Raw genomic sequence first — 16,581 nt, 5'->3', positions numbered from 1 at the left:
GGGGTCCCGGGACAGGACGGGGGGGAGGAGATTACAGGGGCAGGGGTCCCGAGTCAGGACACCGGGGCGGGGGTCCCGGGACAGGGCTGGGGTGGGTCCTGGGGGAGAAGGGGTCCCGGGACAGGACCGGGGCAGATCCCGAGCCAGGACACCGGGGGAGAGGGGGGGTCCCGGGCCAGGACACCGGGGTGGAGGTCCCTGGATAGAACCAGGGTGAATCTAGGGCCAGGAACTGGAGGGAGGGGGTCCCGGGCCAGGACACTGGGGCGGGGGTCCCGGGGCAGATCCTGGGCCAGGACACCGGCCCCAAAACCAGGGGTGGAGAGGGGGAACGAGGCGGGACCGGGTGTGTGTTTTGGCCCCGGGTCAGGTGATGCTCAGGGCTCGGTCCCACAGCACCACCCTGGCCCCCCCCCAGCATCACTCGGTGCCCTCCTGGTTTCCGGAGCCCGCCATGAACCGACAGAGCCGCGACATCCCAGGAGGAGCCGCCTCCAAGAGGGGCTCCAAAAGAGGAAAGGGAAGCAAGGGATGGGCCTGAAATCCAAGAATTGGTCCCAAAACTGGACCAAATAGGTGCCCAGATCCTTGGAGGGGGTTTGGTAGCAGCAATTCCTCCTAAAATCAAGCTCGAGGTGGAACAAGAGTTTCCCAAAAGCATCCAGAGACCACCCATTTATTGAAGGTCAGAAAAGTCAAGTCTAAAAACGAAAGGAAATAGGGCTTTTTTCCTCAAATATTCAACCCTAACCCTGGCAGGTCCCCTGGCCCTGGGCTGAGGTTTCAGGAGGAGCTGCTTCCAGCTCAGCTGGGCACAGCCATGTGCCAATTGATTCCCTGAAGGGCTGCCCCGGGCATGGTGCCTACAGGACCAGCCTGGCACTTTCTCATCCCAGATCCCAGTGGGAATCCTGGATTTTTCCAGAGGAAATCCAGGGATCTGCAGGAAGGGAGCAAGGGATGGAGACAGAATCTCAAAGCAGAACAGGTGCAGGGGGCAAGGAAACACAACCCAGCTCCCATCCCTCCATCACCCCAAAAACTCAACACCAATGCCTCAAATGGAACCTCCCCCAAAAGTCCCCCCAGGCTCTACCACAGCCCCTCGAAATTAAAAGGAACCAAACCACTGAGATATAAGTTAATGCTTAAATTATTTGTAAAACATCTTAAATTTTCTGTGACATATTTTAAATATCCCCCATGTTCCCCAGATGGGGGGGTCAAAGCCCAACACTAACTGGGAGCCTATGGGGGAAAAAGGGAGGAATAGAGAAAGGGTTCCTTATCCTTTCACAGCTTTTAACAACTAAATATCAATAATAAAAGTTATATTATAATAAAATAAGTTCTTCGTGAGGCAGTGGAGATCAAAAAGCCCTTAGAAAAGCCCCGCAGGGTTCGGGCTCGGGCTCTGGACTCAGTAGTAAAAAGGGGGAGGGGTTATTTGGGGAGGGGAGGCAGCGGAGGGGGCGGTTCCGAGGGCAGAGGGGGCGGTCGGGGCTTGTCCGTGTTGCTGGCAGCTCTGGAGCCGCTGGAAGCCCGGGGGTTCAGAAGCTCGTACGAGTGGAATTCGAAGGCTGGGGGCTGCGTGGGCTGCATGCCCTGAGCGCTCAGCAGCGAGTGCAGCATGTTCACCGTGTCCTGATAGTCACTGGCCTGGCTGACGTTGTGCCCGTTGGCCCCCGAGGGCCCCTTGTCCGATTTGTGAGCGCCCCGAGCTTTGCCGGGCTGCGCTAAATCCGAGCTGTGCCCGGCCAGATGGGCAGCCCCGGCCAGGTGGGCATACGGGAACGGCACTCCGGGCCCTTTGGAGACTTTGCCCACCTTGGGCTGGTGCTCGTGGGGCATGGCAGGGGGCTCCTCGGGCAGGGGTCTTTTGCGGGTGGGTGCCAGGGGCCCGTAGCCCTTGTGGGGGGCGGCGGCAGCGCCAGGTTGGGCGCCGTGTTTGGAGTCCCCCGGGCGCTTGGGCGCGGTGCTGGGGCCGGCGCCGAGCTGGGCGTGCAAGTGTTTGTGCGAGTGGTGGTTGTGGTGGTGGTGGTGGTGGTTGGATGAGTGGCCCTTGTGCTTCTCTTTGTACTCCCTGCTCTTGCCGCTGCTGCTGCTGCTGCTCTCATCTGCAGAGCTGTGTCTGTCTCCGGGAGCCGGCACTTTGAGCCGCATCTTGATATCCTCCTGCTTGGAGGGGATGGGCCTCTCCCCGCCTCCCGCCACCGCCGGGATCCTCATCTTGAGAGCTTTGTCGCCCTTGTCGGCGCCGCCTGGGTTCTCCTGCCCCGTGCTGGGGATTTTCAGGACGATTGGGGAGGGATTGCTGTCCTGCTGCCCTTCCCTCTCCCTCTGCTGCTGCACCAGGAGGTTTTGAGCGGCGTAGGCGTATTGGGAGCGCACGTTTGCCTCCATATTCTCCAGCTGCCGCTTCTGCGCCGCCAATTCCTCGGCGTGCTTGGCCCGGTATTCCTTAAGGGACACCTTGGCCGAGGGCGGGTTCTTGGTGCTCTGCTTGGGGTAGGCAGCAGCACCATCCTGCTGCTGGTGCTCAGTGCCTGATGTGGCCTCGTTAGTCCTGTGGATGTCCAGCTTGGCCGGGGGGTGCCAATGATCGGCCTGGGATGGGTCGGCGGCGCTCGGCTCGCCGGGGGAATCGGTGGAGGCCGGGAGAGCCGGCCCCGCTCCGGCCGTGGAGGATGTGGACATGCTCATGAGGCCGGCGATGTTCATGTCCGAGCTGTTGTTCCTGGAGATCATGTTGAGGATTGTCTGCTCCGACAGGTTCTCGTCATCACCGTGGTCGTCGGTTTTGGATTTCCTGGCTGCTTGAGAGGCCTGGAATTAAACAGATCAGTGGGTGTTTACTCAGGGGTGTTGATGGAGTTGGGGTAATCCAAGCAGCTCAGCAGGACAGTGCAAGGTCTTCTTTACAGACAGATCCACTCTGCTCCCATCCCTCCTTGTGGAAAAATTCCCAACCCCTGGAAGCAGGGCTGCTAATGCAGCTGGAAAACCAAAGTTCTGTACAAGTTAAATCACAACAGATGAACTTCAGCATCACCCACAGTATCCAAATTTCACACACAATTTCTGTACAAGTTAAATCACAACAAATGAACTCAAGCACTACAGGCATCACCCAGTATACAAATTCCACACACAATTTCTGTACAAGTTAAATCACAACAGATAAACTCGAGCACCACACACAATATCCCAATTCCACACACAATTTCTCTATAGGTTAATTCAAAACAGATGAACTCGAGCACCACGAGCATCACACACAGTGTCGCAATTCCACACACAATTTCTGTACAATTTCTGTACAAGTTAAATCACAACTGATGAACTTCAGCACCACACACAGTATCCCAATTCCACACACAATTTCTGTACAAATGACAACAGATGAACTTCAGCACTGCAAGCATCACCCACAGTATCCCAATTCCACACACAATTTCTGTGCAAGTTAAATCACAACAGATGAACTCGAGCACCACGAGCACCACACACAGTGTCCCAATTCCACACACAATTTCTGTACAGGTTAATTCAAAACAGATGAACTTGAGCACCACGAGCATCACACACAGTGTCCCAATTCCACACACAATTTCTGTACAGGTTAATTCAAAACAGATGAACTTGAGCACCACGAGCATCACACACAGTGTCGCAATTCCACACACAATTTTTGTACAATTTCTGTACAAGTTAAATCACAACTGATGAACTTCAGCATCACCCACAGTATCCAAATTCCATACACAATTTCTGTACAAGTTAAATCACAACTGATGAACTTCAGCACCACACACAGTATCCCAATTCCACACACAAGTTCTGTACAAATCACAACAGATGAACTCGAGCACCGCAAGCATCACCCACAGTATCCCAATTCCACACACAATTTCTGTGCAAGTTAAATCACAACAGATGAACTCAAGCACTACAAGCATCACCCAGTATACAAATTCCACACACAATTTTTGTACAAGTTCTGTACAAGATAAATCACAACTGATGAACTTCAGCACCACACACAGTATCCAAATTCCTCACACAATTTCTGTGCAAGTTAAATCACAACAGATGAACTCAAGCACTACAAGCATCACCCAGTATACAAATTCCACACACAATTTCTGTACAAGTTCTATCACAACTGATGAACTTCAGCACCATCCACAGTATCCCAATCCCACACACAGCTCCCTCCCTTGCTGTCCTGCACGGTGATTCCCCAAGGAATCCCAGCCTGTGGCCGAGGTTCTTACCCGCCAGTTGCGGATCCGTTTCAGCCGGCTGGGAGTTTTCTCAAGGATCTGCAGGAATTCATGAGTCAGTTCTGCAGAGGAGACACAAAGCCAAGCAGGAGGGTCAGAACAGCCCCGGTCCAGCAGGACAAACCCCCTCATCTGCCACATGGAGCTACTGGTGGGATGGAGCTGCGCCAGGAGGGACATCCTGACAACCTGACCCGTTCAAACTCATTCTTCTGTGGTGCTACAGAAGCTGCTGCTGCTGGAAAACCTCACCAAGCCCTGAAACTCCTGGAGAGCCCATGAGGTGACGTTGCAACCATCAGACCCAGGACCAACGATGCCAAAATCATTTTTTTTTTTAAGCTGCCTTTTGCAGGGGGGAGGAAAAAAAAAACACAACACCTCTCTCCCAAACTTACCATCTAAGAGCTCCAGAGTTACAGTGCCATCAACGTACTCCCACCAGTGCTTGCCGTCCGTGGAGACTGGGATCTCCCAGTTGGACCACTTACAGGCCAGGTGGATACAGACGCAGGCCACAACGGGAGGGGTGTACTGCAGGCTGAAGGTGGTCAGGTGCAGGCTGACGTCACCGGGAGAGAAAACAAAAATCCATCAACTCCCACGCCTGAGCTGCAGATCCACGCGGGATTTTGGGGGGGATGCAGCCCTCTGGAGCACCCCAGAAGGACCCTGGGGCACAGGCAGCTCCATCCCGCTCCAGCACAGCTTGGTTGGGCTTGTTTTCAAACAGGGAGTTTGGGTTTTCCTTCTCTCCAACAGGTTTTGTGTAGAGGTAATTTGGGAGATTTTCTGAGAGGGGAAAGTCACTGGGGATCTGCAGAGAAACTCATCCTTGTTTTGCTGCAGGAAATTTGGGATCTCCTCCACCAGTTTCCTTGTTTATCCCTCTTTTGATACAGGAAATTTGGGATTCCCCTCCAAGGAGGAGAAGTCACTGAGGACCAGCCTCACCTCTGCTCATGAAGAGAAATCTGTCCATTTTTTTGCTCATCCCCGTTTTGTTACAGGGAGTTTGGGTTCTCCTTCTCTCCACCAGGTTTTGGGTAGAGGTAATTTGGGAGATTTTCTGAGAGGGGAAAGTCATCACTGGGGATCTGCAGAGAAACTCATCCTTGTTTTGATGCAGGAAATTTGGGATCTCCTCCATCAATTTCCCTGTTTTACTACAGGAAATTTGGGATCTCCTCCAAAAGAAAGAAAATCAGTCACCCCACCAACCTCTGAGGTCACCCCACCAACCTCTGCTCTGAGGAGAAACACATCCCTGTTTTACTGCAGGAAATTCGGGACCTCCTCCACCAATTTCCCTGTTCATCTTTCTTTTCATGAAAGAAATTTGGGATCTCCTCCAAAAGAAAGAAAATCAGCGCTGAGGTCACCCCAACCAACCTCTGCTCTGAGGAGAAACTCATCCTTGTTTTACTGCAAAAAATTTGGGATCTCTTCCACCAATTTCCCTCTTTTGATACAGGAAATTTGGCATTCCCCTCCAAAGGGGAAAAATCACTGGGGACCAGCCCCAGCTCTGCCCATGAAGAGAAATTTGTCTGGTTTTTTTGCTCATCCCCATTTTGTTACAGGAAATTTGGGATCTCCTCCATCAATTTCCCTATCTATCTCTGTTTTGATGCAGGAAATTTGGGATCTCCTCCACCAATTTCCCTGTTTTACTACAGGAAATTTGGGAACTCCTCCTAAAGAAAGAAAATCAGTCACCCCACCAAGCTCTGAGGTCACCCCACCAAACTCTGCTCTGAGGAGAAACACATCCCTGTTTTGTTACAGGAAATTCGGGACCTCCTCCACCAGTTTCCCTGTTTATCCCTCTTTTGATGCAGGAAATTTGGGATCTCCTCCACCAATTTCCCTGTTCATCTCTCTTTTCATGAAAGAAATTTGGGATCTCCTCCAAAAGAAAGAAAATCAGCGCTGAGGTCACCCCAACCAACCTCTGCTCTGAGGAGAAACTCATCCTTGTTTTACTGCAGGAAATTTGGGATCTCTCCCACCAATTTCATTGTTTTAGTACAGGAAATTTGGGATCTCTTCCACCATTTCCCTCTTTTGATGCAGGAAATTTGGGATTTCCCTCCAAAGGGGAAAAATCACTGGGCATCAGCCACACCTCTGCTCATGAAGAGAAATTTGTCAGTTTTTTCGCTCATCCCTGTTTTGCTACAGGAAAGTTGGAATTTTCTCCATCTCTGGTCATTCTTGGTTTGCTACAGAAAAATTTGGCATCTCCTCCATTTCCTCGTTGATCCCTGCTTTGCTACAGAAAATTTGGGATCTCCAAGGACTAAAATCAGTCCTGGGGTCACCTGCCAGCCCCACCTCTGCTCTGAGGAGAAAAATTCCAAGCACAACTCCCAGATGGCATCCAAGGAGCAGCTTCAGGAAGGGTCTGTTCCCTCCCAAAGGATTTTTAGGAGTACGGTCAAAAGAACCTGAGACAGGTTATCTATGAAATATTTTCATTAATAAATTGATTTTCCACGTGGCCATGAGTGCTGGGAGTGTGTGGGCAGCACCAGCACCAGAACTGAGGGATTACGAGGACACCAGAGCTTAAGAAAACACAGAAACCAAATCTTGAATGTGGGATTTGCCCACTCCTGGATGGGCCCTTTGGGAATTTCTCCACCATCTCACCACCTTATTCATCAGTGAAAAGTGGAGAGGTTGAAGTTTGGCATCTACAATCAAAAGTCCTCAAGTTTTATGGATTCTGGGTTTATCCAGAGAAATTCAGAACCTTGGGAGAGAGAAATTCAAGGACAACAAAGAGCCTCAACCCTGCCAGAATGAAACCAAAAGGAACACAAGGATTACTTCAAGTTCATGCCAGAACTGGTTTTCTCAGGTAAAACTAAAGCTCTTCTCACACTTTCTGCCTGGATTTCCCTCAATTACAGCCTTAACTCCTTAATCCCATGGCTTTGAAATTCTGGCTGCAGGGATAAACCAGGGTTTAGGGCTGTGTTTACCCAAATATCAGCAGCAGCACGTTCCTGAGGGTGGAAATGCACAGGGTGCCCTTTGGAGCACAAAACACCTTCAACAAACACTGAAGGTGAGCAGGAAACACCTCCCAGGTGGGAAAGGAAAATCACATTCCCAGACTGAGCTTGGAAGCACCTAAACCACTTTTCCCTGAGTAATTTCCTAAAAATTCAGTGTTTTTCATGTCTGTTTGTCTGTTCCAAACATGATAATCCAGGAAATTCAAATTAGAAATAATCCTAACAAAAGTGATGGCATCAGGCTGGCAATGAAGTTTTAGGGAGGCATCTCCAGCCCTGCAGCTTCACCTGTGCTGGCACCTAAACCACTTTTCCCTGAATTTCCTAAAAATTCAGTGTTTTTCATGTCTGTTTGTTTGTTCCAAACATGAACTCCATGATTTGTCTGGAGCTGATAATCCAGGAATTAAATTTAGAAATAATCCTAAAAAAAGTGATGGCATCAGGCTGGCAGTGAATATTTAGGGAGGCATCTCCAGCCCTGCAGTTTCACTTGTGTTGGCACCTAAACCACTTTTCCCTCTGTAATTTCGTAAAAATTCAGGGTTTTTTATGTCTGTCCCAAACATAAACTCCATGATTTGTCTGGATCTGATAATCCAAGAAATTCAATTTAGAAATAATCCTAACAAAAGTGATGCCATCAGGCTGGCAATGAAAATTTAGGTTGGAATCTCCAGCCCTGCAGCTTCACCTGTGTTGGCACCTAAACCACTTTTCCCTGAATTTCCTAAAAATTCTGTGTTTTTCATGGCTGTTCCAAACATAAACTCAATTTGTCTGAAGATGATAATCTAGGAAATTCAATTTAGAAATAATCCTAATTAAAGTGATGCCATCAGGCTGGCAATGAAGTTTTAGGGAGGCATCTCCAGCCCTGCAGCTTCACCTGTGTTGGCACCTAAAACACTTTTCCCTGAATTTCCTAAAAATTCTGTGTTTTTCATGTTTGTTCCAAACATAAATTCCATTTGTCTGAAGATGATAATCCAGGAATTAAATTTAGAAATAATCTCAACAAAAGTGCTGCCATCAGGTTGGCAATGAAAATTTAGGGAGGCATCTCCAGCCTGCGTTGGCACTTAAATCACTTTTCCCTGAGTAATTTTCTAAAAATTCAGTGTTTTTCATATCTGTTTGTTTGTTCCAAACATGAACTCCATGATTTGTCTGGATCTGATAATCCAATAAATTAAATTTAGAAATAATCCTAATAAAAGTGATGCCATCAGGCTGGCAGTGAAAATTTAGGTTGGAATCTCCAGTCCTGCAGTTTCACCTGTGTTGGCACCTAAACCACTTTTCCCTGAATTTCCTAAAAATTCTGTGTTTTTCATGGCTGTTCCAAACATAAATTCCATTTGTCTGAAGATGATAATCCAGGAAATTCAATTTAGAAATAATCCTAATAAAAGTAATAATTTTATTTATTAATTTAATTAATAATTAATTAAATTAAAATTTAATTAATAATTAAATTTAGTAATAATCCTAATAAAATCCTGGCATCAAGCTGGCAGTGAAAATTTAGGAACAAAACAAAGCAAAGAATGAATCTGGGGCTGATTTTCCTTTCCAGGGAAAATTGAAGGATAAAACAAGAAGAACTAAGAATTTAAGGCTGATTTTCCTTTCCAGGGAAAATTTAGGGACAAAACAACCCAAAATAAGAACTTAGGAGTGATTTTTCTTTCCAGGGAAAACTTAGGGGTACAACAACCCATACAAAAAATTTGAGCTTGATTTTTTTTCATCATTTATGCCCCAGATCAGCCTTTTTTTTTGGGGTACAAACCATATTTGTGGCCAATTTCCACAGCACCTTCTTGAGTGAAAACTCTCCAACACCCAGGAATAAGCAAGAAAATATTTATATGCTCATTTCCCCCTCAATCTTTTTGATTTGTTTGGGGTTTTTTTTTTGCAAACTTTCACATCTAAACTCCTATTAAATAAGCAGTGAAGCTCCTGATTATCCCATCTGCCTTATTTTCCAGCTCATTTTACCCAGCAGCTGGCAGGAAAAATGGTTGGAACCTTTCCTTAAGGCTCTTCCTGTGGGATTCCCAGCTGAGCAATGCCTCTGGAGCAAGCAAGATAAATGATCAACCAATTATAAAATTATAAAATAATAACCTGTTTGTAGCCATGAAATAGGAAGTTTGTGCCAAGTCCTTGCTGGCTGCAAGAAAAAAAAAATAAAAATAAGAACAATCAGGGTGTTATTTGCATAATTTTCATGTTTTTTTAGTGCAAGAATCATGGGCCACCCACAGACTGACCAGGCCACAGCCACGAGGATTTGGGGAATTGCTGCTCACTGACAGTTTTGTGTGGTTCAGAAGAGTCTAAAAACCAAATAAAAATGCCTGAATCATCTAAAAATGCCTTTATTTTGAGAATCAGAGGGATGGAGCAGTTCTCCTGGGAGGAAAATCTGGGAAAATTGGGATTTTTCAGCTCTGGGGTGACCCTGTTGTGGCTTTTAATGTTCCAATAAGCTGAAGTGGGACTCTGGATGGGATCTGGAGTGGCAGGACTGGTTTTTCACTTGGAAAAGATAAAGATAAAATGGGAATTTGGGAAGAAATCCCTCCCTGTGAGGGATCCCTTTGAGAATCAGAGGGATGGATCAGCTCTCCTGGGAAGAAAAGCTGGGAAAATTGGGAATTTTCAGCCTGGAAAAGGCTCTGGGGTGACCCTGTTGTGGCTTTTCATGTTCCAAGGGAGCTGAAGTGGCACTCTCGAGTGGCAGGAATGGTTTTTCACTTGGAAAAGACAAAAATAAAATGGGAAATTGGGAAGAAATCCCTCTCTGTGAGGGATCCCTTTTAGAATCAGAGGGATGGAGCAGTTTTCCTGGGAGAATTGGGAATTTTCAGCCTGGAAAAGGCTCTGGGGTGACCCTGTTGTGGCTTTTCAGATTCCAAGAGAACTGAAGTGGGACACTCGAGTGGCAGGAATGGTTTTTCACTTGGAAAAGGGAGAATAAAATGGGAAATTGGGAAGAAATCCCTGTGAGGGTGGGGAGGCCCTGACTGCCCATAGAAGCTGTGGCTGCCCCATCTCTAGAAGTGTTCAAGGCCAAACTGCAACAACCAAGAGAAGTGGGAATTGTCCTTGCCCTCCCAACCCAACCCATTCCAGGTTCTGGGAAGCTCTGGAGCAATCCCAGCTGGAAAATTCCCCATATTTCCCTCCCAATTCCCTCTCACCTCGGACAAGCTGGGTGCACTTCACCACATGGGTGTGAGGATGGTCAATGGTGATCTCAAAGCCTGGAAGGACACAGACAAAGATCCATCAGAACCTGGATTTGTGTTTTCCTGCCTCCCTTCCCTCCCACAGCCCTGCAGGAATAGAGGAACCCATTTTTCCTGTATCCAGAAGCCTCAAATTTGTCCAGCTACAAACTCAGAAAGTTTTCTGCTGCTGCCAGACCTCCCAGCTTCTGAAAGGCCTCACTGGAAACAAAACAACTTCATTAAAGAATTTTAAAAATAGCAAGACAAAAGCCTCTTGAAGCAGCTGGGAGGAAGGCAAAGACAATGGCATCTGCTCCAAGGGATTTCTCTCACCCAAAAAGCTGAGAGGAAGCAGATTTGTTTTCCCTTTGAATGGGCCTAAAGCATTGAGGACAACTGAGTTTAATCCTGGCTCCTGCTTCCTCCTCACTTTGGGAATTCTGTTTGAAAAAGGGAAAAAAAAAAAAAAAAATCCAACTGGTCCATGTGCACAGCAGATCTGCAGAATGTTCTGGGAGAATTTGGGGGTTTTAAAAAGGCCCCTGGAGAATTGAGAGGCTCCAGAATTGGGCTGGGTTTAGGCACAGGTTTGTGGCTCATGGCACCTCTGCCCCAGCTGAAGGAAGGACACGGAGTCTGCTCTGAAGCCACTCAGGAATAACAAATTCTGCTCTTTTGGAGGGAAAATCTACCTAAAAACTGCCTCTGAAACAGAATATTTGTTAGTGAACACCACTTTGAACAGTACATTTAATAAAAGAAACACGGCACCAGCTCCACCAGTCACAATCCTACACCAGAAACTCCTCCTGGTTTGTTGAGTTCTGGGGATTTTCCCCCCATGTAATTCTTTGATCAAAATATTCAGTTTTAACCCATTTTTTAAGACATTTCTCAGTACAAACTGCTTCCTGCAACAGAACTGGAGTATTATGGCCTGGAATTGGATGGTCTTTAAGGTCCCATCAAACCCAAACCATTCCATCATTCTATAATTAAACTGAAAAACACAACCCAGGAGAAAAAAACGGTGTCCAAACAGCACAAATCCTGATTTTTTTAGGGAAAAAAAAAACCAAAAAAGTGACAAACCACACTTAAATCTCTCAGCAACAAGCCTGGCATAGGTTCCACCTGAAAAATTGATGTTAAAAACAGGTTTTGTTGTGAAATTCTCCTGGCTGTGGAATTCTCCTGGCTCTGGGGTCGGTCCGGCCGCTCCGAGGAACTTACCCAGGGTCTGGAGGATTATGCTCTCTAGAATGACCAGGTCTTGGGCTTGCTGCAGGTAAGCCTGGGGTTGAGAGGACAGGCAAGTTACTCATGGAGAGGCACTGATCAAGCCTGCACATTCCTAACACCTTCCTCTGCAAGGCAAAAATTGGAATTTCCCTCCATGGGGGGACTGGAAGAGATTCCCTGCAAGCGTTCAAGGCCAGGCTGGATGGAGCTCAGAGCAAGATGAGGTGGAAAATGTCCCTACTTGTGGAAGGTGGGTGGAATTTAAGGTCCTTGCAACCCAAAACATCTGGAGATTCTAAGAAAGATTCTAAGAAAGAGGGACCAGAGTGTTTGGGTGCTGATCCCCCACAGGAGCAGTGCAGGAATCAGCTTTTCCTGCTTATTTTTTTAAATTTTCAGGCAATTTCCATGGAAAAAGCTTTTATCCTGCACAAGGTTAAGGGTTTGTTGTGTTAGGAATGTCCAGGATTCCCTGCACATTCCTAACACCTTTCTCTGCAAGGCAAAAATTGGAATTTCCCTCCATGGGGGGACTGGAAGAGATTCCCTCCAAGTGTTCAAGGCCAGGCTGGATGGAGCTCAGAGCAAGATGGAAAATGAAAAAATCAGTTTTTCCTGCTTTGATTGTTTGAAATTTTCTGGCAATTTCCATGGAAAAAGCTGCCCCTTCCAGCAGGACTCACTGCTCAGCTCCAGCTAAAAGTGGAGAGATGAGGGATCAGGAAGGTTTTTAACCTGCACAAGGTTAAAAATGTTCCTTATCCCTGCACATTGCTAACAGTCTTCTCTGCAAGGCAAAAATGGGAATTTCCTGATCAAACCTGCACATTCCTAACACCTTTCTCTGCAAGAGAAAAATGGGAATTTCGTTTTCAAGCTGCACATTCCTAACACCTTTCTCTGCAAAAGAAAAATGGGAACTTCCTGATCAACCTGCACATTCCTAACACCTTTCTCTCCAAGAGAAAAATGGGAATTTCCTGATCAAGCTGCACATTCCTAACACCTTTCTCTCCAAGAGAAAAATGGGAATTTTTCTGCATGGGGGGACTGGAACAGATTCCCTGCAAGCGTTCAAGGCCAGGCTGGATGGAGCTCAGAGCAAAATAAAATACTGGAAAATGTCCCTGCTTGTGGCAAGTGGGTGGAATGGGATGGGATTTAAGGTCCTTGCAACCCAAAACATCTGGAGATTCTAAGAAAGAGGGATCAGAGTGTTTGGGTGCTGATCCCCCACAGGAGCAGTGCAGGAATCAGCTTTTCCTGCTTATTTTTTTTTAATTTTCTGGCAATTTCCATGGAAAAAGCTGCCCCTTCCAGCAGGACTCACTGCTCAGCTCCAGGAGAGATGAGGGACCAGCAACATTTTTAACTCACTGAGACAAATGCTGGGACATTCTCCCACAGTGAAGCTCCTCTGCAGCACTCCAGGGACATTGGAACACAGCACATCTGGATCCAGATGTCCAGCAGAGGAGAAAAAAAAGCTTTGCACAGATGGGGGAAACCCAAATCTCTCTTGGATGGAGAAGCTGCCCCTGAGCACCTCAGCAAGGTGGAGGAACCCCAAGATTCCAATGCCATCCCCACTCCTGCAGCTCTCCCAGCACTTGCCAAGCCTTCTTCCCCACCCTCACCTCACTCTTGGTGTCCAGCAGAGGCTCCTGGGGGTGCAGACAGGCATGTGCCACCTTGATGACGTGCTCCAGCTTCCTTGGCTGCTCCTCCACCTTGGCTGCCAGGAAAAGAGCTGCTGGCACCACTGACTGTGGAGGAAAAATGCTCTGTTTGCTTAAAAAGTCACTGAATTCAAGATGGAAATAAATAAACCAGGTGGATTCTCAATATTCCTGCAGGGAATTAAGGCTGTTCAGATCTGGCCACCAACAGGAGGGACAAAAAGGTCCCTCTGCCTTCCCAAAACTCCTCCCAAGGTGGGTTCCCCTCCCCAGGAGTGGATTTGGGGGTTCCCAGCACCCCCCAAACCCCAGCACTCACATTCCTGTGGAACTGGGTGAAGGACTGCACCATGTAGAAGCGATGCATGTACACGATGGCTGTGTTGATGGTGAGCTGGGAGCTGGCAATGGGGTTAAGGAAAAGCACAGAGACCCCCAAAACACGCAGGGGAGCCCCCTGGAACAGACCCCACACACCAACAGCAGCATGGGACAGGCTCCCCTCACTCCCAGGGCACTTCCCTGCATCCTAACACAGCTCTCCTGAACCCCAAAATGGGCTCAGTGCTCCCCATAACCAAACTGAGCCTTCCCAAAACCCCAAGAGAGCTCTCCCTGCTCCCAAAACCCCAGGAGAGCTCTCCCTGCTCCCAAAACCCCAGGAGAGCTCTCCCTGCTCCCAAAATGGGGTCTCCTCCATCCCAAACAGGCACAGCTCTCCCTGCACCCAAAATCCTTTTTAGGAATTACTTTGTCCTGAAATAAGTTCAGCTTTCCATGGGCTGAGCTTTCACAACACCCCAGTACAGCTTTTCCCACTCCTCTAACCAGATTTCCTCAATCCCAGCTCTCAAAACCCCAGGAGAGCACTCCCTGCTCCCAAAACCCCAGGAGAGCTCTCTCTGTTCCCAAAATGGGGTCTCCTCAATCCCAAACAGGCTCAGCTCTCCCTGCCCCCAAAATCCCTCTTAGGATCTCCTTGGTCCTCAAACAACCTCAGCTTTCCCAGTCACTCATGGGCTGACTTTCCCAACATCCCAGTACAGCTTTTCCCACTCCTCTAACCAGATTTCTTCAATCCCAAAAGGGGCTCAGCGTTCCCCATAACCAAACTGAGCCTTCCCAACACCCCAGGAGAGCTCTCCCTGCTCCCAAAATGGGGTCTCCTCCATCCCAAACAGGCACAGCTCTCCCTGCTCTCAAAATCCTTTTTGGGATGTTCTTGGTCCTCAAACAAGCTCAGCTTTCCCAGGCACTCGTGGGTTGAGCTTCTACAACATCCCAGTACAGCTTTTCCCACTCCTCCAACCGGATTTCCTCAACCCCAGCTCCCAAAACACCAGGAGAGCTCTCCCTGCTCCCAAAATGAGGTTTCCTCCATCCCAAACAGGCACAGCTCTCCCTGCTCCCAAAACCCTTTTTAGGATCTCCTTGGTCCTCAAACAAGCTCAGCTTTCCCAGGCACTCATGGGCTGAGATTTCACAACATCCCAGTACAGCTTTTCCCACTCCTCCAACCAGATTTCCTCAATCCCAAAACGGGCTCGGCTCTCCCCACTCCTGGGCCGGCCCTTCCCGAGTCACCAGCGCAGCTTTCCCTGCTCCTGGAACGGAATTTCCGCGATCTCCAAACGGGCTCGGCTGTCCCTGCTCCCTCTCCGGTTGTGTTTTCCCTTCCCCGTTCCCGAAATCTCCTGGATCCCAAAGCGCACCCGGGCCGTGCCCGCCGCTCCCTTCCAAGCTCTCCCCTCTTCCTGAGCCTTCCCAAAGCTCTCCAACATCCAGCACAGCTTTCCCCGCGCCCCAAACGCGATCGCCCGAGCGAAAAACGGGAAAAGCGGCTTTGCCCGCCCCGAGAGCCACCCGGGCCTTCCCGACACCGCAGCACCGAGCTGGAACCGGGCTCCCTTGATCCCCACAACACTCAGCTCTCCCCTCACTCCCTCCCCGCTCTCTGCGTACCGACTGCCCTCACTCCCGCCCGGTTCCCCCCGGTCCCGGCTCTCCCCGCCCCGGCCTTCCCGACACCGCAGCACCGAGCTAGAACCGGGCTCCCCTCGATCCCCACAACACTCAGCTCTCTCCTTACGCCCTCCCGGCTCTCCTCGTACCGACTACCGGCTCTCCCCGATCCCGGCTCTCCCCGCCCCGAGAGCCGCCGGGGCCTTCCCGACACCGCAGCACGAGCTGGAACCGGGTTCCCCTTGATCCCCACAACACTCAGCTCTCCCGGAACGGACTCACGGCTCTCTCCTCACTCCCTCCCGGCTCTCTCCGTACCGACTCCCGTCTCTCCCCGGGCCCGGCTCTCCCCGCCCCGAGAGCGGCCGGGGCCTTCCTGACACCCAGCACCGAGCTGGAACCGGGCTCCCCTCGATCCCCACAACACTCAGCTCTCTCCGCACGCCCTCCTGGCTCTCCCGGTACAGACTCCCGGCTCTCCCCTCACTCCCTCCCGGTTCTCCCCGCGTCCCGGCTCTCCCCGCCCCGCCCCGCTCCCACCCGCGGCCTAGCGCGGCCTAGCGCGGCCGGATACACGTTGAGGCGCTGCCCCATGTCCTGCAGCAGGTTAGCCGCCTGCTGCCGGTACGAGAGCTCCTTGTCGGGGTCCAGGCCGGCGCGGCGGGATGGGCTCCGCTCCAGCTGCTCGCGGCTGAAGTACCAGCGCCGCCCGGGCCCGGCGCCGCCGCCGCCCGCCGAGGCCTCCATGGCGGCTCTGCGCCCGCGCGGGGGACGCGGCGTGCGCACGCAGCGCGGCGGCGCGATGACGTCAAGCGTCGGGTGGGCGGCCGCGGGGGGGAGCCGTTGGTGGCGCGAGCGTTCCAAAGTAGGGAGGGACGTTAAGGGGGCGGGGTTAGGAGAGGACACGCCCTCCTCGTGGACAGGCCACGCCACGCCCGCTGAGGGGGCGCACGCGCTTTCCCCTCACGCCGTGAGGGGCTCCGGTTTCGGCCGGTCCCGCACCACGAGGCGGTTCCCGTGGCGCCACCAGCGGCTTCTCACCTCTCCCTTCTACGCACTGACACCCGAGGACTGCCGGGATACCGGTGTATCCAACCCGAGACCCCCGCCTCACCGGGACCTCAGTGTACCCCTCCGGTAT

At 50.2% G+C, this 16,581-nt stretch overlaps 1 protein-coding gene and 1 long non-coding RNA gene across 2 annotated transcripts; one reads left to right on the top strand and one right to left on the bottom strand.

Annotated features, from left to right (window-relative positions):
* Positions 1 to 662: 662 nt before the first annotated feature.
* CCNT1 (cyclin T1) lies at positions 663 to 16,187 on the bottom strand. Its single transcript, XM_054294165.1, has 9 exons — positions 16,015 to 16,187; positions 13,798 to 13,879; positions 13,437 to 13,565; positions 11,791 to 11,851; positions 10,528 to 10,590; positions 9,449 to 9,494; positions 4,685 to 4,848; positions 4,278 to 4,348; positions 663 to 2,826 (listed from the first exon to the last, which is right to left on the bottom strand). The coding sequence occupies exons 1-9, from the start codon at positions 16,185 to 16,187 to the stop codon at positions 1,444 to 1,446; spliced, it is 2,172 nt and encodes a 723-aa protein (XP_054150140.1). The 3' UTR covers positions 663 to 1,443.
* Positions 5,332 to 6,147, top strand: LOC128949331 (uncharacterized). The gene is made up of 2 exons (XR_008484198.1): positions 5,332 to 5,493; positions 6,022 to 6,147. It is a non-coding gene; the product is annotated as an uncharacterized LOC128949331 (long non-coding RNA).
* Positions 16,188 to 16,581: the final 394 nt, after the last annotated feature.

This window comes from Melozone crissalis, unplaced genomic scaffold (genome assembly GCF_028551555.1).
Source record: "Melozone crissalis strain CALT ecotype California unplaced genomic scaffold, PUWL_Pcris_2 ptg000222l_1, whole genome shotgun sequence".
Taxonomy (NCBI): domain Eukaryota; kingdom Metazoa; phylum Chordata; class Aves; order Passeriformes; family Passerellidae; genus Melozone; species Melozone crissalis.
This window is presented reverse-complemented; position numbering and strand designations above follow the sequence as displayed.

What these genes read in the sequence shown, in the direction of transcription:
- CCNT1 (XM_054294165.1), bottom strand. Translation starts at nt 16,187, where the DNA reads ATGGAGGCCTCGGCGGGCGGCGGCGGCGCCGGGCCCGGGCGGCGCTGG. An exon ending in ATGGGGCAGCGCCTCAACGT is followed by an intron (nt 13,880 to 16,014) that starts GTATCCGGCCGC and finishes CCCCATTGCCAG; the next exon opens with CTCCCAGCTCACCATCAACA. An exon ending in CATAATCCTCCAGACCCTGG is followed by an intron (nt 10,591 to 11,790) that starts GTAAGTTCCTCG and finishes GTGTCCTTCCAG; the next exon opens with GCTTTGAGATCACCATTGAC.